The 19,229-nt window shown below is 40.2% G+C and overlaps 1 protein-coding gene across 1 annotated transcript in view; it reads left to right on the top strand.

The window, feature by feature from the left end:
* The first annotated feature begins 1,744 nt into the window (after positions 1–1,744).
* LMBR1L (limb development membrane protein 1 like) overlaps positions 1,745–19,229 on the top strand; it is a 47,391-nt gene continuing 29,906 nt past the window's right edge. The window contains exons 1-3 of the mRNA XM_063426066.1: positions 1,745–2,001; positions 14,827–14,911; positions 18,791–18,824. Of these exons, the coding sequence (XP_063282136.1) occupies positions 1,933–2,001; positions 14,827–14,911; positions 18,791–18,824 (188 nt within the window). The 5' untranslated portion in view covers positions 1,745–1,932. The remainder of the gene's footprint in view (positions 2,002–14,826; positions 14,912–18,790; positions 18,825–19,229) is intronic.

Raw genomic sequence — 19,229 nt, 5'->3', positions numbered from 1 at the left:
GATTTCTATTACATAGAATGTGACGGCTGTTAAGAACCATTCGGCCCATCTAGTCTGCCTATTATACTCTGCACTTTTATAAACGGTCACAAATGACACATATTTAATATGTCCTCTGACATGTCCACTGTCCCTTTGCCCTCCTCAATGCCACCGCAGCAACGTTATGAAATTATTAAGGTTCTAGCATATGATTACAGAGTGTTAGGACTTCCAGTAAGGAACATCTGCACTGCTCACATAGTCCCCGGCCAGTCCAAGTACTTGGGGCTAATAACAATAGTGTGCATATTTTAGATCTTTTGGGGACACACAAGTGTCTAGCCCAGTCACACCCCCATTCTGACACAGCTGGAAACAAAGACAAATTATTTTTAAGTAGGAAAGAAAAAGACGCTGTGACAGAAATTCCCATGCCACGGACTTTTGGAGAGGCTTGAAAGAAAAGCCTCTTTCCCACTGACTATGGACCTGTTCCAAAGAGCACTACAAAGAGGCTATTGTCACTGTGGGGAGGATTATGGGGTGCCTGGATGGTTTCTGTGCTTCCCAGTTAGACTTGAGGACTCTGGGGATTGCCCAGACTCGTTTTACACATCGAGCGCCTGACCAGGAGATACCCTGAAACACTCTGTAACTATTCCCTGTATCAGGACTGTGCCGAGGTCCGGGAGGCTTTGGAGGATACCTGGTACGTGAGAGTGCTCCCTTCCTCAGAGGGCCAGAAACCGATTTCAGAAGACCAGGACTGAACTGCTGCAATCGTGGAACTTGTCACCGGATCGGACAATGGTCTCCAATCAGGGCACTATTTGGACAGCGAGGGCGCTCAGTAACGAGCTTTCCAGGGATATATATTGTGTGTGTGTGGGGGGGGTCGGGGGGAGGTATGGCCCAGAAAAGGGGGTTCTATTCCTTTAGGATTGTGAGGGCACAGAGACGATTGTGTTAGCTGGGGATAATGTAAGTAAGTCCCATGGGCCCATGGAAGTGACAATTGTACTGTCCATTTAAGTGTATGGAGGATTCTCTGCAGTAAGAGGCAATACAGCTCTGTATAAATAGCCGTGTTCTGAACAATAAAGATCATTCTACCCCTGGCATTCAGACTCGTCTAATTTGTAGGTGAAAAGCTCTAGCCTCTGCTTTACGAGCGAGAAGGTCTCCTGAGCTATAATCACTGCAGCCTGGTCCGGTGGAAGAGCTCCTCGGTGACCGCAGTCAAGCTTCGGTGACGGGTGTGAGGCGCTCCGGTGCCCCTGGTAGCAGCGAGGAAGCCGACCTGGCGGAGGTACTCAGCTATTTATTTGGAGTAAGGGAGCTCAGTCACAGAAACATTTGCAAATCTAAGGATTTTTTTTATTCCTTAAACAAAAAGGATGGACATGAACGCAGTCAGTCACAGAAAACCCACCAATGTGACGCTAGTGGAAATATTTTTCACATTGAGTGACAAATAAATGAACCTGAATGGAATAGCAAAATAAAATGAAGTGACCCAGTAAGTAAGGAATATATTGTCACACATCAAGGAATACCAGGGGAATCCCATATACAATATATATAAACAGAGCACTTTACACGCAGTCCCTATTACTGCCTGCTTTCCAGGTAGTGATCAGCTAGCTCCGCCCACTTTAACTTCTATGACCAACCGTTAAGTTGTGCATCATCTTCCCTCCTCCACCAATCAGAGGCCGGCCCCGGCTAACCCGTGAGCCAATAGGGGACGTGACGCAGTTTGATTTGTGTTGCGAGGAGTGGGCGGGGCCAGTGGAGTCCGAGGAGAGCTCCTGTTACTGGAGTCCTGGCTCTGCAGATCGCCGCTCGCTGTCACGGAGGAGCTCGCGCACGTACACGGGGCGCCTCGCGCACACTCACCGACTCTCTCTGCTCGGCTGCGGCAGAGCTCGGGGGGCGCCATGCTGCCGGATGATGGAAGCGGAGCAAGATGTGTCGGTTAGAGAGCAGCTCTTCCACGAGTGGGTCAGGGAATGCATCGTGAGTATGGACTCCATTGGGGGCTGGGAGCCAGGAGTTAACCCGTTCGTGGCCGCGGGATGGCCAGGACTCCGGATGGGTTTAGTGTGTGTCTCAGGACCCAATGCTTCAGTTGCTGATATAGACTGAGCCGATTTAAATGGCATAATGTAGGAGTAGGCAACATTCGGCACTCCAGATGTTTTTGACTTCATATCCCATAATGTTATTAAAGCAATAATGCTGGCAAAGCATCATGGGAGGTGTAGTACACAACATTTAGAGTGCAGTAAGCAATGGTGAGTTACCCAGATGGGGTATTGACTTCAGTAACAGGGCCATGCATGGCATTTTATTTGGCGTTGCCGGCCTGTGCGGGGGTCGTTGGCGGCGTTGCCGGCCTGTGCGGGGGTCGTTGGCGGCGTTGCCGGCCTGTGCGGGGGTCGTTGGCGGCGTTGCCGGCCTGTGCGGGGGTCGTTGGCGGCGTTGCCGGCCTGTGCGGGGGTCGTTGGCGGCGTTGCCGGCCTGTGCGGGGGTCGTTGGCGGCGTTGCCAGCCTGTGCGGAGGTCGTTGGCGGTGTTGCCGGCCTGTGCGGAGGTCGTTGGCGGAGGTCGTTGGCGGCGTTGCCGCCTGTGCGGAGGTCGTTGGCATTTTGCCACCAGAAATGTTTGGTTACCTGTGATTGTCCTGTATGCCAGCGGCCTTTTTCTTGATGTTTGTTACTAGTCTGTAGGTAGATTTGTATGTTCATTAAAATAACGGTTATTTTAATGAATTAAAAAAAAAAAATGGGAACGGTCTTTACCAGAACAGTGCACTGTAGTGGCTATGGTGTCAAGAGTGCCCTGGCACATCCGTAACTTAAGCTGTTCTAGAATGGTTTGATTTTTTTTTTTTTTTTTTTTACTGGGGGTTTGCAGGATGCTGCTCCTCACCTCGCTACAGCTTACATGAAGCTCATAAGCGGGGCCAGTTCGTTGGCTGAGAGTGTCAGCTCATGATTCTCAGCCAACAGTGTAAGCCTTGTGCTACCGCTGAGAGCGTCAGGCTACAGTGGAGCCAGGGAGTGGTGTCCACGGTACCCAGGTAAGAAGTCAAACTGCCCTCCTGGCACCATAACCAGTACAACACACAGTAGTAGTTATGGCACTTGGCATGCCCTTTTAATCTTGGTTGAAAAAAAACAAACTATTTTAGAAATGGCAATGATAATTGTGATTTGTGTCAAACATTATTAATATTTAAAATTGATAAAGTGGCCATATATTTTCTAGGAGTTAATGGTTCTGTTAAAGGTTAGTAAATAAATATTTTGGTGCGGTCAGTGGTTTGCATATTTTGGGTGTTGTCTGTTATCTGCTGGTATGTCTGTCTTGCAAACTAAATTGTGCTTGTTGGATCTCTGAGCAGCTCAGTATAGGAATGAATATTGTAAAACCATCCCTCCCTTCTCCTTATGTTGTTGGACTAGGGACGTCTTTCCTTTCTGATTATGGCTTTTATCTATAACTATCTGTCCTATAAGAGCCAAAGTCAACAAAGCACATAATCAAAGCTGGTCGCATGTATTTATCATAATTTTATCATATATTACATATTCCAAAAACTGTGGTTTGAGAGCAGAATATATAATTTAGAAAAAAATTATGCATTTATCCTACTCTGTCATGAAAACCATATCTTGGGTGACACACTTTCGTTTTTGAGTGCACGTTTATGAAATTTAGGGGCATTCTAGGCATATGTACATAACACAAATGTACATGAAATGTTTTAAAAAATTGTTTACTTTTGTAAAAAAAGTGTTTTGTCAGACTGACACAGAAATCACTTAATCTTAAAGTAGAAAAAAAGCATCTACAAAGCGCATTATATTTCTCATTATCTTTTCATGTTCAGAATTCTGTCCATTATCTTTCCGTAATATACTCTGCAAATACGTATGGATAGGTCTGCTTATACATATGTACTTTAGTCTTTCAGATATTTGCGGTGTTCCACCCATTTGATTTAGAAGGGAAATATGCTCTTACAGTGAGAAACTTGCCTTTCATAGATAAGAGGAACAATGTCTCTATATGCTTTAAGTGCAATGTGCTATGATCACAGGTTATGTTATGTTGGCTTTTTTTAAGGCCTAACATGCCCCATAATATGTGAATTTGATTTGCCTTGTTATTGATGCAGGGGCAATTTATCATCATGTTCAGACATTTGCCAATTGTAAACTGAAGCTATGAACTACAACCAGCTTTATTTACTACAAACTGCCATAGTGTTACCCGCATTGCATAGCAGCAAGACTTCCAGGGAAGGATAAGAATGAAATCAACGAACATTATGCACTGGACAAATGTTTACAGCCCAGTAAGATGTACATATTTACAGGAATGTCTTGCAATATTGTGCAATTAAACCTTTTGAAACCGTGGAAGAAATTGCACGCTGTGGACATGCCAACATCTGTATTCTTGCCAATTTGGCACCCATGGGCAGAGTATATTACAGACCGTTACTTACATATAGCTGTCGAAGCAACAGCTATAATATTTCATTATGAGTGCACAGTATGTTGAGTGTTTCTAAGTTGTACCTGTCATTTTTGGCACAGGCGTGTGTTTGTGTTCTATTTTTGAACCTTGGCTAAGCTATGTGCACCTCCCGGTCAGCATTTTCCTATGCACTCTGTAAAACCTGATGTCACTCTGCATGTCACTTGAGATTGTGATGTGGTTGCTTGGCATGTTTAGTACTTTTCTCACACTTGTTGGTTTCCTCCCACTTGATGAAAACGCATGCATTACACAATGGGATTATCAGCATCCTGTTTTGCTGAATGGCTAACACAATAGTGCAAGTAGGTGTGAGGGTTTAGTCTGTCGGCTCGATCAACTCATGCACGTAATAGACTTCAGTGTGTGCGGGCGTTCTATAGTATGATCTGATACATAGCAAGTACTTGGCTGGCAGCTTGCATCCAGATAAACCCAAGTCATGCCTATTTAGTATGGTATTACAGTATCCATCGTTTCTCTTCTGGAAACGTTTGCAACGCCACACAGGCAACCAATTGAACCATTTCTGGTTTTAGTGCATAGTATGTCGGCTCCTTTTATTTTTGTAAATATACAGCATTACTGAAATAACAGAAATACCTAGCAGTATTTGAATTTTAGACTCCTATTAAGGAGTGACAATTTTTGTCGAAACAGTTTGAAAAAAAAATCGATCAAGGAGTGGCATCTAAAGACGTTTTGCCCCTAGCCGCTTCAATGAACTGCAACGGTTATGGTGCTTATTGTGCCTTTTTTCAGGCGATGTTTCTGATAATTTTTTATTCCCACAGTGAAACTGGTTGTCATTACTGAATTGTGTTATAATTCTTCCAATAGGTTAGGTATCATATAATATTCTCAGTGATGTAAAGTAAATACTGTGAATATGTTGAGCTTTCTAAGAGATGGTTGACTCTCTTTTTTCATCACTAGTATCTGATCTGTTTGGTGTTTATTACTCTATAGACTGAACTGTATTTCCAAGTGCTTTCTCTACGGTCTGCTCAACTTAACAGTGAAGAGTGCAGGATAACATCAAATATGACATTTTTTAACCTCTAGGGCATGCCTTGCGTGTATGATATTACATTTCCTTTTGACAAGTGATCTATAAATATACAATCTGTAAATGACTTATTAATGGTATATAGCTTTTGCATTTGAGGGAATATCCATGCATTACAACAAGGGTTAGACATTGTACTTTTTCTGTAACAATTCTGATAATTGTCGTGAACACAAGCCATTGTTTAAAGGATTATCCCTGATGGAAGTACCCAGGTCAGATGTGGCTTCCTTGGATTTTTGTGAAGTTCTAAACCTGTGGCTTTTTTGCATAAATTATAGTTGTAAAAGGCAACAAAGACCTCATTAGCACCTATCCTTCTTACATAGGGTTTGGAGAAATGTCAAGGGAGATTTGGCACTATAGTCATAAGGTCTACCCTCACAACTTGCATGGTGTGTGTGTATCTATATCTATCTTTTTAGGTGTACTTATTACACAAATTAAAAGTAGCTGCCACACAGAAATTTAGCCATTTGGTAATCTGTACAGAGTACTGTTTTAGCCTTCACAGAACATTTGTTAAAGGATTAACTTAACCCTATGGGGGGGGGGGGGGGAAGGGGGGGTTCATTTTCAGTGTTGTATTGGGCATCCAGATCTCCTGCCTACCACCATAGTTACATTGGCTGAAAAGAGACTTGGGTCCATCAAGTTCAACTTTCCTCACATTTGTTTTTTGCTGTTGATCCAAAAGAATGCAAAAAAAAAAAAAAAAACAGTTTTAAGCACTTCCAATTTTGCAACAAACCAGTAAAAAAAAATTCCTTCTTGACCCCAGAATGCCAGTCAGATTAATCCTTGGATCAAAAAGCTATTACCCTACATTGAAAAATTATATCTGTTAATATTCTGTTTTTGCAAATATTAATCTACTTGCTGTTTGAGCATCTGTATGGACTCTGATAAAACCACTTCTTCAGGCAGAGAATTATACATCCCTTATTGTTCTTACAGTAAAAAAAAACAAACCTTTTCTTTGCCTTAAACAAAATCTTCTTTCCTCCAGTCTAAACGCGTCCTCTGTACTGTGTATAGTCCTGTTTCTGAATAGATTTCCACACTATGGTTTGTATTGACCCCGAATATATTTGTATAATGTTATCATATCCCCTCTGAGGCGATGTTTTTCTAAACTAAAGAGGTTTAACCCCTTAAGGACACATCACGTGTGTGACATGTCATGATTCCCTTTTATTCCAGAAGTTTGGTCCTTAAGGGGTTAAATTTGTTGACCTTTCTTCATAGCTGATATGTTCCATTCCTTTTATTCATTTTGTAGCCTGCCTCTGCACTTTTTCTAGTGCCATGATATCCTTCTTTAGAACAGGTGCCCAAAATTGCACAGCATATGTGGTCTTACCAGTGATTTATAAAGAGGCAAAATGATATTTTCATCCCGAGAATGAATGCCCTTTTTCATGCATGACAAGACCTTACTGGCGTTAGCCACTGCTGATTGACATTGCACATTGTTGCATAGTTTGTTGTCTATAACAATTCCCAAGTCCTTTTCATGTGTTCTCTAATTCGCTTCCATTAAGGGTATACGTTGCTTGTGCATTCTTTACGCTGAAGTGCATAACTTTTCATTTTTCAACATTAAATGTCATCTGCCATTTGAATGCCCTGTCCCCCAGTCTATCTAAATCCCTCTGCAGCAAAGTAATATCTTGCTCACATTGTATTATCTTAGAGTTCTGTGTCATCCATAAACACTGAAACATGACTTTCAATGCTTTTTTTCCCCAAGATCATTTATAAACATGTTAAATAGAAGGGGTCCCAGAACAGAACCCTGAGGGACACCACTTGCCACCTCTGTCCAGCTTGAAAATTTACTATTAATGACGACTCTTTGTACTCTATTTTTAAGCCAATGTTCTACCCAATAACAATAATTTTCATCCAGACTGATTTCTTTGAGTTTGAGCACTAATCTATTGTGTGGAACTGTTTCAAATGCTGTGGCAAAATCCAAATAGATCACATCCACTGCAACACCCTGATCTATACTTCTACTTACTTCTTTGTACAATGCAATCAAGTTAGTTTGACATGACCTGTGCTTCATAAAACCATGCTGATTTTTGATGATAACCATGTTCTTGTCAAGGAATTCTTGACTATAACCCCTAATAACCTTTCAAATACTTTTCCAGCCACATAAGTTAAGCTCACAGGTCTTTCCAGGCAGGGGTTTTGAACCCTTTTTGAATATAGGAACCACATCTGCCTTCCTCCAATCCTCCAGAACACTTCCTGAAAGAAAAGAATCTTGCAAGATTAAAAACAGGATCACTTATTTCTTCACTTAATTCCTTAAGTACTCGTGGATGAATACTATCAGGCCCTGGAGCTTTGTTTATATTAACTTTCTTTAGTTTCTGCAGCACCTTGTCTTGAGTTAACCAATTACAATTTTTCTGCAAGTTTTTATCAGCAATCATTTGCACATCTATTGCCATAGATTCTTCCTTAATATATACGGAGGAGAAATAGTTATTTAAAATTTCTGCCTTTTCCTGGTCTTCACTAACTAACAACCCCATCCCAGTTTTTAGTGTACCTACACTTTCATTGTTTTTTTTTGTGGTTTTTTTATGTACTTAAAAAATGCTTTGGGTTTGGTTTTGCTCTCTTTGGCGATCATTTTTTCATTTTGAAGTTTAGCGAATATAATCGCCGTTTTGCACACATTATTGGTTTCCTTATATCTTTTATAGGATTCCTCTTATTTATTTATTTTTTTTTTTTAAATGCCCTTTTCTTATTTTTAATCTCTTGTTTTGCTTCTCTCCTAAGCCACATTGGTTTCAATTTGTTTCTTTTATATTTATTACCCAATGGTACATACTGAGAAATATACCTTTCTAATATATGTTGGAATATGTTCCATTTTTCCTCTGTGTTCTTTTCACCAAATAGTTTATGCCAGTCAATATATTGTAAAGCTGCCCTTAACTTATTGAAACTGGACTTTTTTTAAATTATATGTTTTAGAATACCTCATGTGATTTTGTTTTTTTGAGTTTATTTCAAAGGACACTATATTGTGATCACTATTTCCCTAGTGCTCACCTACTTGAATGTTGGTCAAACGATCAACGTTATTGGTTAGAACCAGGTGCAGACAAGCGTCCTTTCTAGTTGTGGCATGAAGGTGTCATTTAACAAGTTCAAAAACCTAATTCCCTTTGCCGAACTACTTGTCCCTGTGTCCCAATTTATGTCTGGGTAATTAAAATCTCCAATAATTAACGTGCTACCCAGATTTGCAGCTTTCTCAGTTTGCTCAGCTGTTGTTCCTCATCAATATTAACATTAGGTGGTTTATAACATATCCCAACCAATCATTAATTTCCCTTCTTTTGCCCCAAGCAGATATTTACTCATAAAGTTTCCACATCTTCCTCATCACATTCCACTTGCTTAAGATTTGGCTTTAACTCAAACATACCCCACCACCTTTCCTGTTTTTTCTGTCCTTCCTAAATAGTGTGTACCCATTTAAGTTAACTGCCCAGTCATGTGTTTCATCCCACCGTGTTTCAGTTATGCCAATTATGTCATATTGCTTATTGCAGGGGTTTCCAAACTTTTTTCAGAGGGCCAGATTTGATTAAGTGAACATGCGTGAGGGCTGACCATTTTGCCTGACATTCTTTGAACCATTAAAACTAAATGCAAATTAACTATTTTATGCAAAATTTATTGCAAACGGCATACTTTTAATTTCCTCTTTTATTCTGTCCCTTCATTCTGTCCCTTCTCTCTTTTTTTTTATTCTGTCTCTCTTCATTCTGCCCCTTCTCTCTTTTTTTTTTTTTGCCCCTTCATTCTCTGCCTCCAGGGAGAAGGAATGAAATCCCCCCCCCACCCCATGGTCGACGTCAAGATATCCCGCAACGTCCAAGAGATCGCGAGAACACGGGATGAGCAGTGACTGCACGTCCGTCTGCGTTCTCGCGATCTCTTGGGCCCCCAGTGAATCCAGGTATCCTAAACAGCGCTCGGGGATTCATTGGGGGCCACAACAGATTAGACAAATTACCTGTGGGGTCGTATTAAACCGGAACGCGGGCTGGACTTTGGACATGACTGGCTTAGTGTATGCTATTGCCTCTAGTTCCTCCATTTTGTTATTTCGGCTCCTTGCATTAGTAAGCATACATTTTAATATTATCATGAGTCACTTGCACTTTTTGTAAATTATCAACATTACATACCTTCTCTGTTCTGAGCTTGCCCCTCTCCCTGTCTCTATCCCCCTTCTACTGAGATAAAGCCCATCTCCTTTCTGTCCTATCTCCATTTTGTAGATTGCTATGACCCTCCCCCCCACCCCCACTACTAGTTTAAAATGTCCTCCAACCTTCTAGCCATCCTATCCCCCAACATTGCAGACCCTTTCCCGTTTAGGTGCAACCCGTCACTGAAATGGTCATGGTGGTTGGAGTAATCCTTTAATATCCTTTCCTGATTTTGAATTTTTCCTAGGGATGAACTACATATCCTATGAACCCCGCTGAGATTTGTCTGGCTTTCTAATAATTTTTTTGTCTGTGTAAGAAATATAATATTTTCTAATGAGGTATGCTTTTCACGTTATGGGGTTCTGTTACTATTGACTAAATTTTTGGCCAACAGCTGGCTAGGCAACTCTCTGTTCTCACAGTAGTGATACATAATAAAATTGTCAACAAAAACTGGAGGACTGCAATGTAGTGATTTTGGAGTTTAGAGGTGTTTTTTTTTTTTTTTTTTTTTGTTTTTTATAAAAGAGGAAAAAAGTTTGTTTGGGTTGTATCACTGGAAATAGTTGAGTTGCTTTCAAAGCTTTATGCTTTAAAGATCGTGATCAGCCTGAAGAATATTAGTAACATGAATCCACATGCCACAGGCAAATAGTTATTGGCTGAACTATCCTGAGCAGCATTTTTGTGTGAGTGCCAGACTCCTCGAGTGTTGTTTATATGATAGCCACAAAATGTACCTTCTCTATAGGTTAAGCGTGTACCTTCTCTAAGGGTTAAGCTTTAATTACTGCGTTTTTAAATGTTTTCCAAAAAACTGAAGCCTTTTAGGCCTGAATATTCAGTTAAACATGCTTTACCTTCTATAATCATAGAGCAGTGTCCAATGCAATATTATTTAAAATCTCAGAACACAAGACTTTAAAGTTATCTTACCACCTTTTGAAGGGTGAATAACTTGTTATAAGATGATCATGTATACTACTGGGTGTTTGTTTCTGTAGGTATGTTATAATTATTACCTTTTCGCCTTTTGGAAGGCATATTCTTATAAGCCTTGAAAAGACAATGTGTGTCCCATATGCAGATTCTCAAATAAAAAGCTTAAAGGCTTGAAATATGGTGTTCTCATCATTTTTGTAAAACACATGCCGAATTGCTAAATTCTCTACATACCATATGCATTACGTTGGAGTGTTCATAAGCCAAGTCCACACACACACTGGTGTTCAGAAACTGCTGAATTTGGCCATTTTATTTAGTACCTGTATTCTACTGTTGTCTCGGTTTGATACTTCGGACATCATTCCTACATATTATCATGACTTTGTGGCCTTACAAAGGGTTAAATATATACAAAATAAAAATTATATATAGAGCACTGAAACAATCCTGTATTGGCAAAGAAAGGGTCTCCAGTGACTCCATTGTTTTGAAAGCAGCTTAAATGAACACTCCAAGCACTATAACCACTACAGCATGTAATTAGTCAGACCGTTTTTAGAATAATTTTGGCTTTTTACCTTTGGTAAGCTAGTGTCTAAACCAGCCTCCACTAGCGTCTTCAGAGAGTGTAAGTTCCTGTTTATGAGCTTCCATTCACTCTCCTACATTTAGCTAAGCCCAGCAATGCCAGGTTTATCTCAGACAGAGCTTGTTTCGGTGGTACGCATGAACTACGGCTGCCACCTACATTCCCCGCATAGCGAAGTGCACACACCCCTAATGGCCATACTGCTGGGACTTTTCTTAACTCTTTTCCTGCCTTTCTGGTATACCTTTATTTTTCCTATGCTTTAACAAGATACTTCAACAGTTGGTCCTTACTTTTCTCACAAACGGATACATGGTCTGGAATACTGTAACGAGGGTTCTTTTACAATCTGATGGCTGTAATATTGCATTGTATGCTATATATCCGTTACCTGTAAGTACCTTCCAAGTGCATCCTATCATTAAATGCTGTCATCGCGAAAATAAAGAATAAAAAAAAATTATATCCACAAGGTATCACAGAACAGGAGGAGCACACGGGCTCCAAAAAGCATAACTGTGGCACAGCAATAATGTGCACTTCCATATATTTAGAATGGGTAAAGCCAACATGTACCTCATCAGCTGTTGTATAATGTAGATTTCCCAGAATGCTTTGCAGACACAGCAATGAGTACACACTACACAGGGCATTTTTTTCAATGCCAGGCTACCTGTAAATAGATCTGTTGATGTTAATGCCGTGCTAGATACAATTTCCATTGACTGCTTTTATGAAAAGATTAACTTTGTGATTTTAAAAAATGATGGTTGTATTATGGGGATTTGCTTTGATAAATATTCTTAATAGCTTATCTTTTATTTCTCTCAGAGAGTTCAGTATCTGGGGACGGGGTTTGTGTATGGAACATTAATTTGATATCCATGACGAAGACTACAGGCTTACATTACAATGTCTTAATTGGTTTGTTTGCTGCTGCAATTTATAGTCCTGGTCGTCTCCTTAAGGTCACACTGTGCCGGCAGAGTCTGTCCTACTCATATCCCTTAGTGTGCTTCCAGCTGCGACAAATCTTTGTGTTGGATCTTTGCTTGACTATTAGCAGGTGTTTGTGCATTTCACATCTTGTGTTTTACCTAAACACTTTTGACTAAATGAAACCAATTATGTATATATTGGCACTATATAAATGCAGCTGATATTAGGCAGATATTGGTGGTTTGCTGCGTACAGTGGACATTCAGAGGTGTGTAACTTATCTAATCTATCGGTACATAAGGCACAATCATAACACGAGGTTTACATGAAAATGCTCTGAAATGTGCACTGTGAAAATTTCTCTCATCCTGCAGCCCTTGTAATGTCACTCCAGTTAGACAGAGCAGGCCTTTGAAACCTGTTAAATCTTTGAAGTGCCTCACTTAATAATTAAATCACTCTCATGGTCGTAGCCTTGTATAGTATTTTATTCTAGTCTAGTAAAAGTACTGTCTTTTAATTTGATCTGCTCTGATGTTTTTTTTTTGTTTGTTTTTTTTCTACTGCTGGTGACTGATTTGAGTGGTTTGGGGATCCTTTCGAGGTCTGCGGATTATTTGTTGCTGTCTAGAAGTTGTTCTAGCAGTTTGGTTGACACTTCTGAAAGTGCCGTTTTAATTGAGATTATTACTTGTAATTTGTATAAGAGTCCGTGGGGATCACTATATTTGCCTGAGCATTAATTAACTAACTAGGTCATTACACTAAATTGGACTCAGTTGGCCTAGATCTTCAGTTTGGGAAGACAAATGTTTGACTATGAGCAATGTCAGGCGTTCCTCATCTGTCATAGATTAAAATGTTTTGAGGGTTCTGTCCCTATTTTACCTGTGTGGATGACTACTCTGCCATTGAGTTGAACATGCAATTATATTATCACTGCTTCCTCTACTCCTTATTCTTTTCAATGGAGCCCATAAAGGAACAATCCAAGAACCATAACCACCATGTGCACTGTAGTGGTTATGGTTCCATGAGTGCCTTAACATCCCACCATAGTAAGATGTTAGAACGGTTTGAATCTGCTGGAGTTCTGGTCCCAGTCTCCACCGATGCTTAGTGGCTGTCCTGAGCCAAACCTTGGCTGAGAGTGTCAGCTGAAGATTAGCTCAGGGAAGAGAGCTTTCTGGCTCTCGGTGAGTAGTAGTAGAGGCCAGGAGCGGTGCCCTGCGGACCACAGGTAACAAGTCAAATCTGTTCTACTCCAACTATATATTTATTTTACATTTTTATTGCCAAGTGTACATCTTTTCATTGAAAGATCTTTGGGCTCTGTAAACCTTAATGGCGAATACATCAAAAACTCCTTCAATTTGAAGGGACCGTGTAAGCACCATAACTGCATAATATTGTTATGGATTCTGAAGTACCTTGGAGCTGTTCTGTCAATTGGCATTAAACAAGAGTCCTCTCTGTGCGGCTTGGACTAATGAGGAATGGGTGGTTGTGATTGTCTTGTGTGTCAGCTGAAATTGCTGGTATTAATTGGTATAGCTATGGGCACACCTTCAGTAGGAGCAGGGCTGTAGGAAGCCTGGGTTAAACTGCTTGAAAATGGTTTAAAGCTTCACTGTCACAATTTGGGGACTTTGCCGAATTCGCGACTGTGACATCGTTGCTTGGAGTTTGGTGGCCGAGTAGGGCAGGTAAAGGTGTGTTTACTTACCTGAACCTGTCCCTCGCAGACAGTCGTCTTGGTCTGGTGTGGTCTGCCTTGATGCTGACGTCACTGCTGTATTTTTGCGCATGCGTGAGTACAGCATTGAAATCTATAGGGTCTTTCATAGACACAGCAAATTCCTTGCAGCCATCACTGGTGATGTCTGAAGGGATTAACACTTAGACTCCACCTTGTGTAAAAGAAAGTCAGGCGGAGGAGAAATACAGCGACAAAGTAGTCTCTTGACTGGGTTGGAATTTCAGTGAAATTCCAACACTGTCATAATAAGTATATTATAAAGATTCTGCCGCTTTAACATTGAAGGGAGGGACAGTGCCAGGGGACTCTAGAAACTATAATTCATTCAGCGATAGTAAATAATTATTGTGCCTACAGTGACCCTTAAGTCGGGCTCACAGAGTTGTTCAGTACATGGTATATTTACCAACAGTGTGCACTCAAGATGCTTTCAGCTGACACTTGGGTTTTAGGTACCTAACTAGGTTGGTGAATCTGTCCTGTGCCAACCTGTTGCATTTGTTTAGACTGTTGTATCCCAGTTTTTAAAACAGGCTGATAATAATAAAAAAAAATCCTTATTTTCTGGTCATAACCTGTCCATTCCCTCAAAAACTCCAGGCTTCTCCATATACTGAACATCTGTATTTGTACTTGATTAAAACACTTTGAGACTTGTATGACGACTAAATTAGTAGAAGGCTCACTGTTCAATGTAATATATAACCATTTCTTTTTTTTTTTTTTTTTCTTGGCAGATCTGCACCCTGCTTTTCTCATTCCTCTATCTCCTCTCGTATATGGTCATCACAAAGTTCAAAAAGCATGCTGACTTTACAACAGGTAAGTGCTACACAAATGTTGTAACAGTTTTTATTTCCTTTTTCATTTATATTTTTTGTGTATGTGTTTTGTGCATCCATACAATCATAAATAGCAAGGTAAGTATGTTCTCCCAGCAGGAAGCAGAGGATTAATGTGTTAATATCAGCCGCTAGGTAGGCTTGGCAAGTCCAAGTAAGGTAACTCTATTGATCCTGCAATATTGGTGGATAGGTTAAGGGCCATGAAGATAGTCAGGCCCCGCCCCCTTATTATTTACATTTCTATATGCAGATTTATAAATGCACAGTAGTTTCCCTTCACTTCATGTAACTCTCCTTTTTGTGATGGCTCTTCAAACTGCTCCAAGCCCAGGTCATAGCACTTGGTATAGTGATCAGTTGTGCAAGTTAATGGAAGTACCCACAGATGATTTAAGTTTGTATCGTCACAGTAGTTCTCTAATTTAGCAGTTTACCAAACTGCCAAAAAACACATTGAGGGTCGTGTATTAAAGTGGTCTGAAGTATTTAGAATTAGGCAATCAGCCTTGGATGCAGTGGAACCAGCAGACACATGACATTACTCACTACTCCCCTTATATTGTTGTGCCACTTTTCAAAGCACATCACTTTTTATACATGGCCTTCATTTTGTTAATGCAGGTCAGGACAATCAGGCATGTGCTGGGGCATCTTAACCACTGCCCGATTTTAAGGCCCATAATGTCTTTATCTAACTCTGCTGCCAGAGACCAAAGCTCACATCCTTATCACTTCTCACTTTGTGCCATACTGAGACACAGAATTACAGACATATCAGCCACACAAATAGAGACCACATTGTTTTCAGGGCAGTGTGTCCATCCTCTGCCAGCTGCTCAAGAATTTAGCTGTTCAGTCATTCAGTAGTTTATGTATAAAAAATAGGGGTTGTCCTGTCAGGGAAGAAGTGGCGCAACATTGTGCAAAACTGTTTACCCAAATTATAGTGAAAGTATGTGCCACGTGGCCACTCACAATTTGAAAAAGATAAAAGAGCCTTCAGTATAATGGATGTAGATGTAGATCTGTTAACAGCCTTGAGCTTTATATATCTCCAAATAAGGTGAGATAAGGTGCAATCCAATTAAAAGGCAGCCAAATAAAGTGCACAATGCCGATTTATTGACTTACATCAAAGTTAGTATTAGCAGATGTAGTCTGTCACCATAAGATCAAAAGGTTGGTCCGACGTGTTTTGTCCCACCCAGGGACTTCCTCATGGACAATTCAGTGCTATTCAGACAAATTACGAAGTGCATATAAACTATTCTCCCTTTCCCAGCTACTAGCTTTCTTCCGATCGGTGCTTTAATCTTCTCAGCTGTTTGCAGTGAAGTCCAATGTACTTTTTGGTTTCGCCTTTTCTGATGAATCTATTGAGGAAATAGTCAGGGTTTTCTACACCTTAAGGGAGGTTTATTCATGAAATAATATACTAATTGCACTTTGATCATTAAAAGCACTTGTATATAATTGTGAAAGTTACTTTTTTGCAATATTTCTAATTCAGTAGTTTATAACAAGAAACAAGATTACATTTTGTGCCTCTTGCGGATAAGGTGTGGAATGTTCTGTGACTTTAACTTTACATTAAAAGATCTTTGTACCTGTAAAATAATTCCCCAGATTGCCAGTCAGAAGGAAAAGGTGGTCCAGACACTCCATCAATTCAAGTAGCTTTATTGGACATGAACAGACCTTGCAACATTTCAGCCCACAATGGGGCCTTTGTCAAGTGTGTGGCAATCACCACTCTGTCAGTAGAATGCAATAGAAGCACTCTCTCTACTGCTCACTTTGAACATTTGTTCAGAGTGAGCAGTAAACCCTCCTGACTGTCTGACTGGTTAACTAGGTTTGGGAATTGTTTCAGTGTGACACTGGTCTGTATAGTGATACAAATAGTGTCACAGCACCAAAGTTTGCTTCTTTTTACCTAGGTCCTGCCAGGCCTTGTCTCTGCACTTGATGCAGGATTACAACGTCTGGCTTCTGCATAGCTGCAGAAGCCGGATGCCAATCCTGCCACTCATTCATTGGCTGAAAGTGTCAGCTGACCACTCTCAGCCAATGAATAAGCATCTGTGAATAGTAGTATACATAGAATCATAGAATGTGACGGCAGATAAGAACCATTCGGCCCATCTAGTCTGCCCAGTTTTCTAAATACTTTCATTAGTCCCTGGCCTTATCTTATAGTTAGGATAGCCTTATGCCTATCCCACGCATGCTTAAACTCCTTTACTGTGTTAACCTCTACCACTTCAGCTGGAAGGCTATTCCATGCATCCACTACCCTCTCAGTAAAGTAATACTTCCTGATATTATTTTTAAACCTTTGTCCCTCTAATTTAAGACTGTCCTCTTGTGGTAGTTTTTCTTCTTTTAAATATAAATAGAATTGGCATCAGCCAGCACGGAATTCTTGTTCCAGAGGTTAATGATACTCTAATGACGCTGCCGGAGGTGGAGTTATACATAGAGTAGGAGAGGGGTTAAACTCTGTACGTGCAGCAGTTAACAGCTAAGCTTTTAATGAAGAGATAATCATGGTATATTGTATATTATGAAGGTAATGCACAGACCAATCAAATTACCATTGAATGTGTCAACACATGCAGTGTCTGCCTGGAAGATATCACATTCTTGGGATTTATTGCTGTGCACATAACTGTAGGACTGTCTGACATGGATATTCAATATGAACTTTAAATCTCCCATGTCATATATACATATATATATATATATATATATATATATATATATATATATATATATATATATATATATATATAATTTTTTTTTTAAAGGGGCATGCCAGTCCCCTTTTTACAAAAGAACAGATTTTAAAAGGGAACCCTACCACTAACCCCCCCCCCCCCCGTAATGCAAACCCTACATCAACACTAACCCTAATGCATAGGGATTCCCTTTGCTGATGTAACTGCGGCAACATTTCCCCTGCTTACACAGTATCAAGTGTGTTTTTGTGTGATTGCGGTAACAGTGGAAGATGCATCTCATCTTGCAGATTCATTCACTCAGCAAAAATAAACAATGAAGATCCTGGTCACTTTAGTTTGCACAGACCCTCACTCCTCCCCGAGCCAACACTGTGTGTCCCTGCTGATCACATAGTAATTGGTGCTGAGCAGCATGCACACCCAACTGCTGGTCACTTTTATCGTGGAAGCCAATACGATCTGGGTCTACCACTCTTGGAAGGAATCTTTGAGTCCTCTGGATTCTGAGAGAATATTTGTGGTTGAACATGGGTTCTCAGCTACAGTGATTTTAAATAGTTACAGATGGATACCTGGTTCTCCTGGAATGAAGAGGATAACCCATGCCTTTTTTTGAGAATGTAAAGGTCAGTATTTCTAGGAAGGCACGGAACATTAAAGCGTTAAAGAAGTCTGTGCTGCTGCATTCACATCATTTCCTGTTTCCTGAGCATGTGTTCTACTCTCGATTGTAAAATTCATAACAGGAAACAAACTTCACTCCGCGTGTGACAAACTAGCACATACTAACTTTCTGTAAAATGTATAAAAACACTTGTGTAAAATCTAGCTCAGTTCTTTCAAATCTTTTTTACATTTAGGCATCCAATCTGCTTTAATTATCTAATTTCTATTTCAGCTTGTGCTATGCTCTGTTGAGAGTTATCAGTAGTGCAATGATCAGCAGGTTATGCACAGTACCACTTCAGTACTTTAAACCGTAGTTATTTGGTAGCAGGAGACACTGTGTATTTCTATTTTCTCTTGGCCCGATTAGTGCACTCATTGCAACATTAATAGTTTTCCACACTGTCAAAGACTGACGTTTAGTTTGTTTTTTGTCTCTCAAACAGTTGATGTTGAAGATGCAGCTGTCAACAGGATTGCGTAAGTCTGTTGTAATTTTTTTTTGTGTGTATATTGATGGCCTTTATTTTAGTCTATACTGTAAGCTTTATCTGTGTCTGTGTACAGCTCCTGGCGTTTGGCAGCCTCATATTTAATAAACACAGGATTTCAAGTGAAGTCTGTGCCCTGCGCTGGTTCACTGAAAACCGTTTAATGAAACCTATACTAAATTATTCACAGGAATTGTATGCTTCTTGGATATCTATAGACTTTCAATAGATGCATTAATAAGTAAATAAACCTGTTGGTACATTTAATGGAGTGGGTGGGGTTTCAAGTGACCACCCATCCATTTTCCTTGCTCCGTGGAATCCACTTTGACTTTTCAAGTCTTTAGAATTTACTAGAATTCAGTGTTAAAGAAACACTGTTATCAGTTATTAT

This window comes from Pelobates fuscus, chromosome 1 (genome assembly GCF_036172605.1).
Source record: "Pelobates fuscus isolate aPelFus1 chromosome 1, aPelFus1.pri, whole genome shotgun sequence".
In the NCBI taxonomy this organism is placed as follows: Eukaryota; Metazoa; Chordata; class Amphibia; order Anura; family Pelobatidae; genus Pelobates; species Pelobates fuscus.
The sequence above is the reverse complement of the archived record's forward strand: the minus strand, read 5'-3'. Positions and strand labels throughout refer to the sequence as shown.